The 15,949-nt window shown below is 59.8% G+C and overlaps 2 protein-coding genes across 2 annotated transcripts in view; both read left to right on the plus strand.

The window, feature by feature from the left end:
* EXD3 (exonuclease 3'-5' domain containing 3) overlaps positions 1-2,677 on the plus strand; it is a 194,101-nt gene extending 191,424 nt beyond the window's left edge. Inside the window, exon 22 of the mRNA XM_005527312.3 lies at positions 2,355-2,677. Within this exon, the coding sequence (XP_005527369.2) occupies positions 2,355-2,677 (323 nt within the window). The remainder of the gene's footprint in view (positions 1-2,354) is intronic.
* An 8,542-nt stretch (positions 2,678-11,219) lies between these two features.
* NRARP (NOTCH regulated ankyrin repeat protein) lies at positions 11,220-12,975 on the plus strand. The gene has a single exon (XM_005527139.3). It carries the CDS (start codon positions 11,237-11,239, stop codon positions 11,588-11,590), a length of 354 nt encoding a protein of 117 aa, XP_005527196.1. The 5' UTR covers positions 11,220-11,236; the 3' UTR covers positions 11,591-12,975.
* Positions 12,976-15,949: the final 2,974 nt, after the last annotated feature.

The raw sequence follows: 15,949 nt of genomic DNA on the forward strand, positions 1-15,949 counted from the left end.
CTGGCACAGGGCTCAGGGCTCAGGGCTCAGGGCTCAGGGCTCAGGGCACAGAGCTCGAGGCTGGCACAGGGCTGGCACAGGGCTCAGGACTCAGGGCTCAGGGCTGTCACAGGGCTCAGGGCTGTCACAGGGCTGCCAGACCCGCAGCCTCTCCAGAGGCAGCAGAAGCTGCTGGTTCTTGCCTGAGCCAGCTGGGACAGGCACCCAGCTCCTCGCCCCAAGGCCTTGGTTTGGGCTGGGGTGACACAGAGGGACCTGGGCTAGAAACAGGGCCTGTGGGGCAGGATTTTGGGCAGAAGTACCTGACTCCTGGGGAAGTTGTTTGCTACCACCCTGACACTGAAACCCTGGGGGTGCCCAGGGCTCACACAGCGGGGACAGGTTGCTCCCAGCCAAATCAGGGCTGTGTAGGCTGGGAAAGGGGAACGGGCACAGGTTCAAAGGAGGTTTGCCCCGATCCTGCTCTGTCCCACCCCTCCCTGGGGCATACAGCAGGGGCTTGAGCACAACACAGGGCTGCTGCAGAGGTGACAAGTGCATGCAGAAGTGGTGGAATCCCACCACTGAGAGTGGCTTTGCTCAGCTCAGGAAAGAACCTTAGGCAGAAATGAGAATGGAGATCCTGCAGCATCCCCTCTCCCCTGGGCACAGCAGCGTTTGCCGGTCATGAGACACCATGGTGGGAACAGCAGCAGTTTTTGCTGTTCCCATGGGATTAATTCCCACGGGCGAGCAGGGGTGGGCAGGGGCCGTGAGTGGGCAGCACGTGTGAGGCCAGGAGGAGATGGCTCTTGTACTAAGCACTGCCCAGCTGGGGACAGTGCTGGGGGTGACTGTTGCTACCTGTGGAGCTCTGCAGCTCTCACGTGGGGGTGCTTAGCCTTGGGGGGCTGGGGGCTGCAGGGCTCAGCCCCTCACCCAGGCTCTGTCATCCCCAGGGTGACCCAGCCAAGAGGGGGAGAGGTGAGCGAGAGGCGAAGGGGTTTTTATTTTCAAGATGTTTTATAATGGGATTATTAGTTCCCAAGAAGTGTTTCGAATCGATTTGGTAAGGAATCGCTTTCCTTTCTCCTCTGTGGGGATGCGGTGGGAATCCAGCCTTTGGTGTGAACCTCGCAGAGCTCTGGAAGCCACGGATCTGACAAGCTCCCGGCACGCTGGGAGGACACTCTGGGCTCCCCGTGGCCCCATGCACCCATGCACCCATGCCTTTTGCTCCATCTCTGCTGTGACTCCGGGCTCTGCAGCATCCAGGCAAGCTGGGCTGCGGTCCCAAGGGAGCTGTGGCTCCACTGGGGAGGTCTCTGCCTGTCTGAAAGGGGAGGAAAAAAACATCTCTCAACCCCCTCCCCCCTTTCCCCTGGAAACCCCTGATTTTCTGGGGGATCCAGCCTTTCCCAGCTCCGTTTTCCCGCGTGCCCGCCTGGCATCCTGTGCCTGGCGTCTGGTGGCCCTTTCACCCTGTCGGTGAGGGGAGCACAGGCATCTTCAAAAGCCCTGGGAAGAATTTGGTGGGAGGGGGAGAAGGGGTTTTACAAGCTCCCATTCAGAAATGGTCACTTTGAAGTGATGTAGCATTTTCAATCCTTTGAAGAGCCACAATTAGGAGGGGGCTGGTGCAAGCAAAGGCAAAACTACGGGGTGACCATCACGGCCTTTCTCTCCTCAGGCTTTTAAGGGATGAACTTTCCCTCCCTGCCTGCCTTTTTCCCACGGGCTCGGGGGGGTGGGATTGGGGTGTTTGGGGGAGCTGGAGGTTTCCCATCCCCCCGTGCAGGGGAGGAGGAGTCTGCCATTGGCTTTGCCCACCAGCAGCAGGACAGTTGGGAGAGAGAGCAAATTCCTCAGTGTCCCTGCAGGCACACACCGTCAGCGTCCTGCCAGTGTCCTGGTGCCGTGTGCTGGCCAGGATGATTTTAGGCCTGGCCGGGAGGGTCGCGGGTGCCATTAGCAGTTGGTCGCTAATTAAATCAGCAGCGAGGGCTTCCCTGCGGTTTGTTTGGCCCATCACACACCCGGGGGTGGGGGCTCCGAGAGCAGCCTGGCCTGAGCTGTGACAGGGAGGCAAAACCAGTGCTCCCAGAACAGCGGCGGCACTGGTGCCCTTCCCCAGACTGGAACACACCCCGAGACACGGCCGGGGACTGCAGGAGGTGCCGGGGAGCAAGGGCTGCACGGGTGCCACGCTCGGGGCAGGCAGTGCTGGATGGAAACCAGCTTCTCCCAGATTCAGAGGATGCTCCCCACTGGGATGCAGGGCAGAGCCTGGGCCCCTGCAGGATGACAGGCCCCTCCCAAGGGTCCCTCATCACACCAGTGACTGATGGTTCATCTGCTGTCCCCTCTCTCCACAGGCTGCCCGGGGAGCCAGCGCTGCCATGTCACTGTGCCAGCCTGTGACACAGCCCGGCCTGGCGGTGCCCAGCGGGAGGACGGGACGGGGCAGTGCGGGGCAGGCGCGGTGCTGGCAGGGGACACGGTCCTGCAGGTCACTGCCATCCCCCCCGGCGTGCTGGACAGAGCTGAGCTCACCGACTTCTACTGCTGCACCCGCTGTGGGAAAGTGTTTTGGGAAGGGTCCCATTTTGGACGCATCGTCTCCCAATTTCAGGATGTTCTTGTGGCCTCTGGAGACACACAGAGTGTTTATGAGCCGAGCCAAGCTGAGCTGAGCTGAGCCGAGCCGAGCCGAGCCGAGCCGAGCTGAGCTGAGCTGAGCCGAGCCGAGCCGAGCCGAGCTGAGCTGAGCTGAGCCGAGCCGAGCCGAGCTGAGCTGAGCCGAGCTGAGCTGAGCCGAGCTGAGCTGAGCCGAGCCGAGCTGAGCTGAGCCGAGCTGAGCTGAGCCGGACTGAGCCGAGCTGAGCCGAGCCGAGCTGAGCCGAGCCGAGCTGAGCTGAGCTGAGCTGAGCTGAGCCGGGCTGAGCTGAGCCGGGCTGAGCTGAGCCGGGCTGAGCTGAGCTGAGCTGAGCTGAGCCGGGCTGAGCTGAGCCTGAGCTGAGCTGAGCCGGGCTGAGCTGAGCCGGGCTGAGCTGAGCTGAGCTGAGCTGAGCTGAGCTGAGCTGAGCCGGGCTGAGCTGAGCCGGGCTGAGCTGAGCCGAGCTGAGCTGAGCCGAGCTGAGCTGAGCCGGGCTGAGCTGTGCCGAGCTGAGCTGAGCCGAGCTGAGCCGAGCCGAGCTGAGCTGAGCCGAGCTGAGCTGAGCCGGGCTGAGCTGAGCTGAGCCGGGCTGAGCTGAGCCGAGCTGAGCTGAGCCGAGCCGAGGGGAAGCACAGGGAATCCCTGGGGAGTGGGGACTGCCTGGTGAACCTCAGCAGATTTTTTGCCTTGGGTTTCCAGAGAGAGGCTGGAAGTGGGGAAGGGGGAGCTCTCATTTCGGGATCCACCACAGAGAGAACTGTCACATGCACATCTGAGCACCCACGGGTACTTCTGGCCTTTGCTTGCTGGGTTTTCCAGAGCTGGGGTTTCACATTCGTCTGCCGCTGCTTCCACTGTGGAGGGGAGCTCAGAGGAGATGGGGACACACGGCCCTGTCCCTCCCCTGGGGACAGCAGCCTAGAAGGTGCCTTTCCCTCTGATCCCTGGTCACCTCCTGGCCAACTGCAGGACTTTGTCTCCTTGAGAGCTCCCCCAGGTCAGGGGTGAGCTCTTGTGCTTACAGCCAGGGCTGTGCTAGGACACCAACCCAGGGCAGAGTCCAGCGAGTACCTGTGGACATGGCACAAAACAGCTCCCAGGGGATTCCATCCAGCTCCTGGAGACAGGGGCCGTGGATGGGACCTGGCACAGCGCCTCTTCCTTCCTGCTGCCCACAGCAGGTGCCACGGTGGGAAGTGTGCAGCAAGGTCACCTCCAGTCATAGACAGGTCAACAGCAAATTCCACATCAGATCAGCCTTGAGGTGCATCCAGGAGGAATTGTAAATGTTCCACTTTTGAATGGTGGATACATATCAAAGGGAATTAAAGCAGCTTTCTAATCAGCTTACAATATTGTTTCCTTATCTGACTGCTTAAAAAAAAATATTTTTTAAAATCCCATTGTATGTGTCATACTAATAAAATAACATTTATTAGGGCAGTAATGAGCCCTCCTTGGTTTTATGGAGCTGTTTGATCCTGTGTGGGAAGGGCAGCCCCAGCAGGGAGGGGTGCTCTGGGTGGGCTCCTCACTCCAGAGCCCATGGATCCCCCAGCTGCTCCATCTGTGCTCAGCTCCTGTCTTTGCATGACAGGATGTGATCATGAGGAGACCCTGGGATAAAACAGCACTGAGGAAGGCTTTTATTGCTCTTTATCATGGGTGAGATCTGGCTGAGCAGCATCCATCCCTCAGCCCTGGGAAACCACAGGCTGCATCGGATGTCAGACAGTTCCTCTCCTCTCCTTGTGTACTCCCGCACATCCTTCAGAGTTTGACGGGGACAAGGTGTTTGACGCTCAGGCCAGCTTTAGTTTACAAATTAATGTATCAACACTGTTCCTCATCAGGCAAGAATGCACTTCCCTCCCTTCTCCCCCACCTTATCCCCATCCCCTTCCGAGCAAACTTCCTTCCTCCCGTAATCTGGAGCGGAAACCTCGCCACATATTTGACCGGCTCATAGAAATCAGGTCAGTGTTCCCTGGCATGACTTTGTGCCTTGAACTAGGGCTGGTTGGTCCCTGAGGCAGGCAGCAAGGCACAGGAGGAGGAGGAGGAGGAGGAGGAGGAAGACAGGAGCTGTAGCACTGCCTGTCCTCGTCCTGGAGCCGCTCCTCCAGCCGGATGCTCCAGTTGAGGTCCCAGTTGCTCGGCTGCAGTTTTCAAACAAACCAATGTGTTTTTGGACACAGATCTAGCCCGAGCTGGCTGTGAGCTCTGGCCCTTGTGCTGTCCCACACCACAGGAATGCTTCTCCCACGGGGCAGGATCACTCACCAGGCACCATGGGGCTATGGCTGTGTTACCCCCGAGGCTGCTCAGACCCCAGGGCTGTCCCCATGGAGCAGTCAGCAGGTACAGAGGACACTCTGGTGGGCTGTAATGAGGCTTCTGGGGGAACTGTGCAGTGGGAGCACTGGGGTGACATATTCCCATCCTGCAGCCACCACAAAGGAGTGGCCATGCAGTGCAGATTGCCCAGAGCAGCTGTGGCTGCCCCACCTCTGGAAGTGTCCAAAGCCAGGTTGGACGGGGCTTGGAGCAAGATGGGGTAGTGGAAGGTGTCCCTGCCCATGGCAGGGGGTGTGACAAGATGAGTTTTAAAGATCACTTCCAACTCAGACTAGTCTGATTCTGTGGTAAGCGGCCCCAAGAACCATGTGTCTCAAGAGATGGCAATTTTCTGGCACCAAAACCCTGCACTGACACTGGATTCAATCCTGGAGCTCATTCAGATGATGTAGGACAAGATAATTATGACCTAAAGGTGGGGAGGTTGGTCCAGGGCACATAAAACCAAGGTCTGTGTCTCCAACCAGCTCTATCAGCACTTGCAAAGTGAGGATTTGGTCCCTCCACATGCCCCCACAGTTTTCCAGGGCCAGAAGCCCCACAAGCAGATGCCAGCACAGCAGGTCAGGGACGTGTGGTGGTGTCAGTTTAGCAGAACTCAGGCTGGAGCCATGGCAGTTTGGTGGATGTGTGCTCAGAGGCCACAGGGACACCACTCAAGGGGATGCCTTGGCATGGCCTGGCAGCACTGAGACGCTGGTGCAGCTGGAGATCCCTGCCTGTGGCACCGGGCAGGAATTCCCCAGCTCCAAGTTATGTCCTGGCTGGTGGCCTTTTGCTCCAGGAGCATTTTTGTGCTGACAGACATTGAGACCTTAGGCTACCTCAGAAGAGCTGCAGCATTTCCAGCAGGATAAGGACTGATAAGATGGGGCACTGGAGCGGTTAAAGGCCAAGCTGCAGCAATATAACCCAAACTGTCCAGCCCAACACGGTGTCCTCCAGCCCAGGGACACCCCTGCCTGTGTGCTCTCCAGAGGACAATGACTATGTGAAGTGTTCTGACCTTGCTTGAGTCTCACCCAGGTTTTAAATCCTGTTTGTCGCAGACTGGGAGGGAGGGACCGTGCAGAGCAGCACCTACAGCGACATCCGTGGGAAGTGGCAGTCCACAGACCGTGTTCCTGCAGCGGCCCCTGTGGTGTGGGAGTCCCAGGAGGATGCCCTTGTGCACAAAACTTCCCAAACCACTTGTGAGACCTTTTCTTGTGGTGCTGTGCTCCCTGCAGAGGACGCAGGGCACCCACCCACACATGTCCTCACCACAAGAGCACGAGGTTTCCCTTGCAAGCCCCCAGCTCTGGCCTCAGGAGCTCTGCCTGCAGGGCTGGCAGGGTCCCAGCCCACCCAGGCACAGTCCGGGTGCCACCGAGGGCTCCTGGTGTGCGGTGTGTCGCGGGGAGAGCACAAAGCCAATCCCACTCTCAGACCCCAGAGGACGGGTGTCCCCTGAGACCCCCCTCCAGCTCTTCCCCACCAGGTACAGGGACCCCTTTTCTTGCCCCCGGAGGTGGATCCGCACATTGGAGACTTTTCCCACCAAGCAGCCGCAGCCGCGGGTGGGCTCCCCGCATCCCCGCACCCCGCATCCCCGCGGGGCTCGGCGGCACCGGAGCCTCGCCGTTCCCCGGGGCTCGGGCAGCCGCTGTGCCCCGCAGCCGGGAGGGGCAGCGCCGGGGGACAGCTCGGTCCTCCTGCGGCTCCGGGGAGCCGAGCGGGCCGGGCGCTCTCCCTCGCACGCCTTTCGCCGGGGCTCTGCGCTGGGAAGAAAAGCTCCCGTCTTTCCCACGCTCTCCGACACATTTTAATGAATTAAGTGGGGGCACGCCCCTCGCCGCCCGCTCCGGATCCGTCCCCCCGGCTCCCTGCGAGGAGGCCTCGGGGGGCGGCTGCGCTCTCGCTGCCGCGGCCGGGGGGACGGGCACGACCCGCTGGGGTTTTTTGGAAGAGGCTGCGGCGTGCCCAGCCCCGGGGCGGCTCTGAGCCGGTGGCAGCCGGCCCTGCTCCCTCCCGCAGGCTCTCACGGGCACGGGCAAATTTGGCCATCACGTCTCCCGAGGAGAGGAAATTTGTTCCGCGCCTCTCGGCGTGACCATTCGCTTAAGGCATCGCAGCTCCGGGGCCCTTCCCCGCCTCTCGCCACGTCCTCCCCCCGCCTGAGAAGAGAGTGGGTAAATAAATCCCTGCGTGGGACTACTGCTTCTGCAGGGAGCCTGGCCCAGCCTCACACCGCTGCCGGCTCCTCTCCGCTTACTGAGCTGGCTACAAGCTGCAGTTAAAATTCGGGTTCTCAGATTAGTCTTTTTATTTTCCGTTTTTTCCCCCTGCTTTTTCTCTCTCTCCTCTCCCTCTCTGGCCCCGTTCCCAGGCCGAGTCCTGCCCCCACCTGCCAGTCCCGAACATTTGCATGGCTGGGTCCCTGCCCGGGCTCTTTTTCTCACCAGTGTCACTGGCGAATGCAGATTTGCTTGCGAGGATGTAACTCTGGCCAAGCCCCAGACCGGGGAGGTGTGAGCAATTCCCACTCTCCCACGGCTCGCTCACAGAGCTCCCACACCTCGCACGATACGTGCAGCAAAGACACAAAATCGGCTGTCCCGGGAGTAAAAAGTAGAGGAGTAAAAAGGAGAGGGCGAAACAGGAAAAGCAGAGCCCCGACACCCAGGCCAGGTCCGGCAAAGCTGGACCCCCGCTGCCTTCCCTTTTCCAGCTTTGTGGTGATGGCTTTACCGGGATTAGTGCCTGGGGACGGGCCCGGGCTGCGGGGGCTGCGGCGCTCCCGGTTCGCACTGCCGGGCTGTGCCGGGCCCCGGAGCTGCCCCGAGTCACCGTGAGGCTCGGCACGTCCCGGCGGGACACGGGACAGGCACTGCCGCTGTGACCACGGACTGTGACTGCCTGTGACACACCACGGCTGTGTGTCACACACACGGGGACACAGCCACCGCCTGCTGCCCGGCACGGGGCCCTCGGGGGGACGGCTCCTCTTCACTGTCCTCGGGCAAACCTGGCTCCCGCACGGACTCCCAGAGCCTCAAGGCGTGAGCCCATCTCAGTGGCCGTGTCCCAGCAGCACAGGGACATCCCGGGAGAAGCTGCACACGAGAGCAGAGCGGGGGTCCGCAGCCCCCAGCAGCAGTAGTGTTCCTGTGTCTCCTATTCCATGGGAACGATGGATGGAACACCCTCACATTAGAGAGGTGTGACAGGGAGAGCCCTGGCCCGGGGAAGCGAAACAATCAGAGATGTTTCAACCGGACAGCAATCAGACAGATGGAATTGGGATAGAGACAGGGATGAGATGGACATCGGATGGCACGGGTGAGGAGATTGGGATGGGGATTGAGATGGAGATGGCGACAGGGTGGATGGGGATGGAGATGGGGAGATGGGCATGGAGATGAGGATGCATGTGAAGATGGGAATGGGATAGGAATGGGGATAGGGATGAGAACAACTATCCGCAGAAATTTACTTAGAAAAGCAGACCCTTTATGGGAGGAGAATGAGGAGCTGCTTCAACAACTTCTTACAGCCTAAATCCGAGTGGGATGAGAAGGACCCAGATGGGGCAGGTGTGTTCACAGCCTACACCAGCTGCTGGGAAAAGCCAGGGGAACAGGCCGTGGGGCAATTTACACTCGGAGCTCAAGGTCACTGTCCTCCAGCTGTGCAACAGACACTCCTTGATGACACGTTTCATCGGCTGGGGATGAATTTAGCAGTTGGCCGATTTCTCCCTTTCCCTCCCCAAAAGGACACACCAGCAGTGCCAGGTGACAGCAGCCTGCCACCCAGCTGCCCCGGCGCGGCTGCTGTCACCTCGGTTTATGACACGCTCCTTCCTCTCTCCCCTCACCTCCCGCTTTCTCCTGCCGACCAAATGCCCGGGAGGCGGTGGGAGCTGGCCCGGGAGCGCCGCTTCCCACCTGGACCCGTCGTTTGCTCCCCGGAGACCAAACGGGAACAGGATGGGGGGGGGGGGGAGGGGCAAGAGGAGGGTCCCCCCAGCACCGTTTCTGGTTGATGCACTATTTTCGGGATTTTTCCCCCATTTTTCCGCCTCCCTGCGGTGTCCACAGCTCCCAGCGCTCCCGCAGCAGGAACGGGGTCATCGGCTGGGCAGCGGGTCCGACCCCTGATAAAGCCCCGGGCAGCTGAATTGAGCCCCTCCAGGGCTGGCAAGAAATGTTTTCCCCCTTAAATCAATCTCACCCGTGGGTCCCTGAAACCTGGTGCAGTCCCCCTTGGGAGCCTGCAGAGGGGCTGGACCCCGCGAGCTGAACGCGCCGTTCTGCCCCGTCAGCCGTCCCTGTTGGCTCATGGGGACACAAACCCGCAGCAGCAGCAGGGTGCCACCCCAAAACCGGGGGAACCGCAGCTCCTTGGGGACCGTCATTCTTGCGGGTCCCAGCTGGGGGGGCCCGAGTGCAGCCGAACCGAGCCGGACAGAGCCGAGCGCAGCCCCGAGCCGAGCCGGGCCGAGCCGAGCCGGGCCGAGCCGAGCGCAGCCCCGAGCCGAGCGGAGCCGGGCCGAGCCGAGCCGAGCCGGGCCGAGCCGGGCCGAGCCGGACAGAGCCGGGCCGAGCCAAGCGCAGCCCCGAGCCGAGCCGGGCCGAGCCGGGCCAAGGGCAGCCCCGAGCCGTGCCGGGCCGAGCCGGGCCAAGTGCAGCCCCGAGCCGAACCGAGCCGGCCGGAGCCGAGCGCAGCCCCGAGCCGAGCCGGGCCGAGCCGAGCCGGGCCGAGCCGAGCGCAGCCCCGAGCCGAGCGGAGCCGGGCCGAGCCGAGCCGAGCCGGGCCGAGCCGGGCCGAGCCGGACAGAGCCGGGCCGAGCCAAGCGCAGCCCCGAGCCGAGCCGGGCCGAGCCGGGCCAAGTGCAGCCCCGAGCCGAACCGAGCCGGACAGAGCCGAGCGCAGCCCCGAGCCGAGCCGGGCCGAGCCGAGCCGGGCCGAGCCGAGCGCAGCCCCGAGCCGAGCGGAGCCGGGCCGAGCCGAGCCGAGCCGGGCCGAGCCGGACAGAGCCGGGCCGAGCCAAGCGCAGCCCCGAGCCGAGCCGGGCCGAGCCGGGCCGAGCCGAGCGCAGCCCCGAGCCGAGCCGGGCCGAGCCGGGCCAAGTGCAGCCCCGAGCCGAGCCGGGCCGAGCCGGGCCAAGTGCAGCCCCGAGCCGAACCGAGCCGGGCAGAGCCGAGCGCAATCCGAGCCGAGCCGAGCCGGGCCGGGCCGAGCGCAGCCCCGAGCATAGCCAGGCCGAGCCGAGCGCAGCCCCGAGCCGAGCCGAGCCGGACAGAGCCGAGTGCAGCACCGAGCCGAGTCGGGCCGAGCCGTGCCGTGCCGTGCCGTGCCGAGCCGAGCCGTGCCGAGCCAGGCCGGGCCGGGCCGGGCCGGGCCGGGCCGGACGGAGCCGGGCCGGGCCGGGCCGGACGGAGCCGAGCCTGGCCGGGCCGGGCCGGGCCGGATGGAGCCGAGCCAAGCCGAGCCGGGCCGGACGGAGCCGTGCCGAGCCGGACGGAGCCGAACCGGGCCGGATGGAGCCGGACCGGGCCGGGCCAAGCCGAGCCGGGCTGGACGCAGCCGAACCGGGCCGGGCCGGGCCGAGCCAGGCCGGATGGAGCCGGACCGAGCAGGACGGAGCCGAGCCAAGCGGAGCCGGGCCGGACGGAGCCGAGCCGGGCCGGACGGAGCCGAGCCAAGCCGAGCCGGGCCGGACGGAGCCGAGCCAAGCCGAGCCGGGCCGGACGGAGCCGAGTCGGGCCGAGCCGGGCCGGACGGAACCGAGCCAGGCCGAGCGAAGCCGAGCGAAGGCGAAGCGGGAGCGCCCTCCATCGCCCCCTCCCTCCCTCGCAAGGTCCCGCCCGCGGCCGTCCCGCTCATCCCGCGGAGGGGGCGTGTCCTCCCCTCTGCCACGCCTCCCTCACCCGGTCAGACCAATGGCCGTGCAGCTCACGGCCCCGCCCCCGCGGCGCGTCACGGATGTGCCATTGTTATGCAAATAAAAGGGCGGGTAAAAGGCGCGCGCGGGCCGGGGCGCTGCAGAGGCGCGGAGCGCGGACAGCGGAGCCGGGAGCGCAGGAGCGCGGCGGGGCCGGGCCGGGCCGGGGCGCAGCGGGGCCGGGGCGCAGCGGCGGCACCAGCACAGCCCAGCCCAGCCCCGGTAGCGGCCGCAGCACCGCCCGCCCGCTGCCGCATGCCCGGGCGGGCGCCGCCGTCGCCGTCCATGCGGGGCGGCGGGGCCGAGGCGGCGGCATGAGCCAGAGTGAGGTGTCGCCGTGCGCGGCGCCGCCGCCGCCCCCCAGCCAGCGGGTGTTCCAGGAGGCGGTGCGGCGCGGCAACACCAAGGAGCTGCAGTCGCTGCTGCAGAACATGACGAACTGCGAGTTCAACGTCAACTCCTTCGGGCCCGAGGGGCAGACGGCGCTGCACCAGTCCGTCATCGACGGCAACCTCGAGCTCGTCAAGCTCCTGGTCAAGTTCGGCGCCGACATCCGCCTGGCTAACCGCGACGGCTGGAGCGCCCTGCACATCGCTGCCTTCGGGGGCCACCAGGACATCGTCCTCTACCTGATCACCAAGGCCAAATACTCCGCCGGCGCTCGGTGATGCCGGGGCTGCTCCCCCCGCTCCGCTCGCCCGGTGATGCCGAGACCGCTCGCCCGGTGATGCTGGGTCCCCCCCAGCCCGCGCTCCCCCGGTGATGCCGGGGACCCTCCCCGCTCCCCCGGCCGCCAGAGCTGCTCCCGCCCCCGCCCGGGGAGGGTTTGGCGAAGATTTGGGGCCCCACGCAGAACACGCCACCGCTTTTACATTTTTAAGTTTTTTGGTTGGTTGTTTGGTTTTTTTTAATCTTCCAAGGGTTGTTTCCTACTGTAACGTGGTTTTTTTTTTCCTCCATCTACCTCGGCTGCACTCACAGTATTCACGGTTTCAGTTTGACATCTGGGCAGATGCTTTAACACCCCCCGTTCCCTCTCCGCTAATATTTAATCCCCCTCCCCGCCCCCTTCGCTCCCGGCCCTCCCATTTAAAGTGTTCTGGCTCAGAAACGAATTCATTTCAACGCCCCCCAAAAGCCACCCCGCAGACCCCCACTGGTGCTGGGGTCCCCTCTCTGCTGCCAGCCCTGGCCCGTTCCATGGGCTGGGGCTTCCGGCGCCTTTCCTGGCGAGGAAGAGCAGGAAAGTCTTCTTCCTCTCCGAGATTCTCCCAGTGTTTGCTCACCGCTGACTTTTTTTTTGTCGAGGCAACTTCGTTGGATTATGGCAGATGTGGTTTTCTCACCCCGATTGCTCCTGGGTTTGGTTGATTTTGTGTTGGGTTTTCTGCTTTGGTTCTTCCTTGAGTGTCCGAAGAAAGTCTGCGTCCTCACCCGCTCCACGAGTCTGTTTAGCACGCGTGAGATCCCAGGAAAAGACATTGAGTCCTTGTGGGTTTGTGTGTAAAGGGGGATTAGCAAATCCTGGACTGTTTTTTTTTCTTTTTAAAAAAAAGTGAAATAAACTCTAGAGGCAGAGGATTTGCTTTTGCACAGAAAAGGGGCACGAGCGCTCTCTGCTGCCTACAGAGATGCTGGAAAACTACTGAAAAAAGTTTGGGAACGTCTATTTTTTTCTTTTGGTGAAACTTGGATAACACTTCTCAATGCAGAATGATTCACTTGACGTATGTACACTCACCCGCCTTTTATAGGAGATATATATCCCACTGTGTATATCTTTATAAAGGAAAGGGAGGAAGCAGAGCGAGCCACCCGAAGGTGCATTTTGAAGTGACTGCACGTATAATCGCAAATGCTGCTTTTTTATTGCTATGGCACAAGAACATCCATTTGGAAAACGCGGAAAAGTTCAGAAGTCTCCTTTCTCCTGCTGGTCTTTCAGCCCTCTTCTCCTTGTCTGCACTAAAGCCATCCATGTCACTGCCGTCTCCCCGCTCCTTCCTCTCTTGCTCCCTGCATCCAAACCACTCTGATTAAAAAGAGAAAATAGTTACCTGCTGGTTTATTGGGGTTGTGTCCTACCTATTTATCATGTCTGTATATATTTGTGGGTGAAGATTGTGAGCCTGGTTTTGTTTGAAGCTGGTGGTGAGTGTTTCAAAAATATGGTTTGGGATATATGCTTTTTTTGTTCTTTTTTTCTTTTCCTAGTCTTAAAATGAAAAAAAAAACAAAACTAGAGTCTGCCCCTGATTATTTCCCATTGCACTGAATATTCTCCTTTGTCTCTGATGGTTTCACCTGCAGTTGTTTGCATTTTGTTGGGTTTTTTGTTTGTTTTTTGTTCTTTGTCCAATTCAACAATTTGAGATGATTTCAAAAGCTCCAGATTTAAAGCAGAAAAAGAGAAAAAAAGCCCTGTCAAAAGTGTCTCCTGTTAATGCTATAATTTGCAAGGAACTGCTTGGCCGAAGTCTTTCTGTGAGCATGGACGGGGGTGTCCAGCACTTCCACTGGTGCTTCTGTGCGATGGTTACCGGGTGGGAACGAGACCTTTCCTAGTGAGGTTTTATCATTCTTACCAGATGGTTGCACATTTTTTATTTTTTTTATTTTTTACGTAAATGGATTTGCCACAATGAAATGTCATAACATTTATGACATGATATTAAAAAGTGTATTGTAAAGCCAAGTTCTAGATGGATTTTTAAAAAGAAATCTTGGTTATAAACCCAGTCTAAAGGGAGCTCTGTCCAGTGTTGTAAAGACAACATGATGTAACCCATATTTATATTTTTATAAAATACCTATTAAGACTGTGAATCTCCTGTGTGAATTGCTGGGTGAGTTGTTTAAGAAAAGCATTGTTCCTTTCCAGCCTCCTGGAGCTTTAGACACGCTGAGATTTTTGGGAAACTGTACGTCGGGGAAGGGGGTTTGCTCTGAAATTGTGAGTTGATGTATTTTTACATCCCTTTGTATTTTACTGAGAAGCTGCTGCCCTTCCTAGTCCCTAGAGTTTCAATTTTCTATGCAACCCCCACACCCCCATCTCTCTTGATCCTGAAAAGTAAAAGGGATGCAGATTGATTCAAATTGAAATGAGGGTCCCCCCATCCCCCTTGTTGGCTCATCATGCTGCTGACCCTTCACGCCAAAACGGGGAGTACAAGAAAAAAAAAAAAAGAGGCAGGTGGGGGAGGCTCTTTCATGCATGACTGGTTGCCTTCCAGCAGTCATCTTTTTAATTATTATTATTATTTTTGTAAGAAGAATATATTGATAATGTCAGTGAAATAAGCAGACATTGAAGCTGATGCACAGATTGCTCCAGAAAGGAGTTTTTCTGTAGATTTTTCTTTAGATGCGAATGCCTTTTTTAATTATGTTAATTAATGTTAAGAATTTTTAGGCTTATATTGAAGCTGTATGTGGGTCACTATATGATCATTTCTAACTGGATGAAGTCTGTACAGTACAGCATATTCCTGAGTGTATGATATAGACGTGTAGCTCCAGAGTGCGAAATTTATAAATAAATTTTTCATTGATCTTTTTATAAAAAAAACCAAACCAAGACTGTTTTGTTTGTTCTTTTCCACATGGTTATTGCTATATATTATGGCAGTGCTGGGTGTTTCCTGTGGTGGGGTGTGGCTGGCTGGGACCCCAGGTGTCTCTTGTGGTGTCAAAGCTGTAGCTGGTCTGGGTTTGGATGCACCCCTGGAGGGTGGGGGTGGCTGGGGTGGATCTGGAGGGAAGTGTGGGTCCTTCCCACAGGCTGGAGGAAGTTCCCTGGGCTCAGGGGTGTCCTGCTTTGCCCCATCCCAGCATTCAGAAGCTGGTAGAGGGGTGACAATTCAGACCAAACTGTGGTGTTGGACGGGCATGTGCTGTTGGACATGTTCCTAAAGAAGCTCCTTGTCCCCAGGGAGTGAGAGGAGAGCTCAGCAGCCAGTCCTGGCATGGGGGATTTGGGGTGCATTTCTGGGATTGCAGCCCCAACCTGTCTGGCTGAGCACCCCGCAGCTCCTTGTGAACATTCCCAGCTTTTTGATTCCTGCCTGGGCCCCAGCAAGGGTTTGAGGCCCCTCAGGCTCTGGAGATGGGGTCAGCAGGGTTTTCAGCTGCCCCAAGACACAGGGTGGGGGTCAGCGTGGGCTCTTTGTCCCCAAGGCTCCTCTGTCCTGTGGCTCAGGGTGTAGCAGTGCCCAGCTGAGCCCTGCTCTGGAGGCTTTGCCAGCAGGACCCGGCTGCTCCGGGAATGGGAAGAGCAGAGGCAGCTCCGTGCCCGCGCTGCTGGGCCCTGCCCAGGGCCAGGGCTCTGCAGGCATGACGCAGGCGAGCCTCCCTCACTGGCACTGCCCAGGGGTCAGATGAGGCTCTTTCTCTATCAGTAATTCTGCCAGCTCTGCAAATGCCTAAATCCCAGGGGAACTTGTGCCGTGTTCAGTTTGGCTCTGGGTGTGGGTTCCCAGGGATGCAAGGAGTGGCATCCTGCAAACACAGTGGGGAGGAAACCTGGAGAAAAGGCTCAGTGTGACCTTTCCAGGTTGGCCAAACTCCACTCCAATGTGCCAAGCCCCATGCCATCTGCTGCCAGCACGGGCCAGTGCCTGGCACAAACACAGCTGGTGTCCCCAGGTGCCCTGGGGACATGCAGCCACCTGGGCAGCAGCCCAGTGTGGACAATACGGGCACCAAGTGACCTGGATGGATTTGAGCAGGAGAAAAAAGATGATGCCAAAACCATGGTCACAAGCACTGTTGGTCCTGGGGCTCCTTCGCTCGGGGTCCTGTGGCAACTGCTGACTCCAAATTCGTTGGGGCTGTGGGGCAAGCACCGCACCCCTCTCCAGCCGTGGCACTGGGGGACATCGACCCCCAGCCTGTGCCACCAAACCTCGCAGTCACTGCACTCCCCAGGGCACACAGGGTTACATCTGCAGGTGGAAATAATCCCAGCCTCATCCCTTTGTGCTTGGAATGCTGCAAAACCTTGTCACCTGTGGTGGGATTTCACA

The sequence above is a fragment of the Pseudopodoces humilis genome, chromosome 22 (assembly GCF_049639895.1).
Source record: "Pseudopodoces humilis isolate 2021_Gansu_Grassland_sample_001 chromosome 22, ASM4963989v1, whole genome shotgun sequence".
In the NCBI taxonomy this organism is placed as follows: domain Eukaryota; kingdom Metazoa; phylum Chordata; class Aves; order Passeriformes; family Paridae; genus Pseudopodoces; species Pseudopodoces humilis.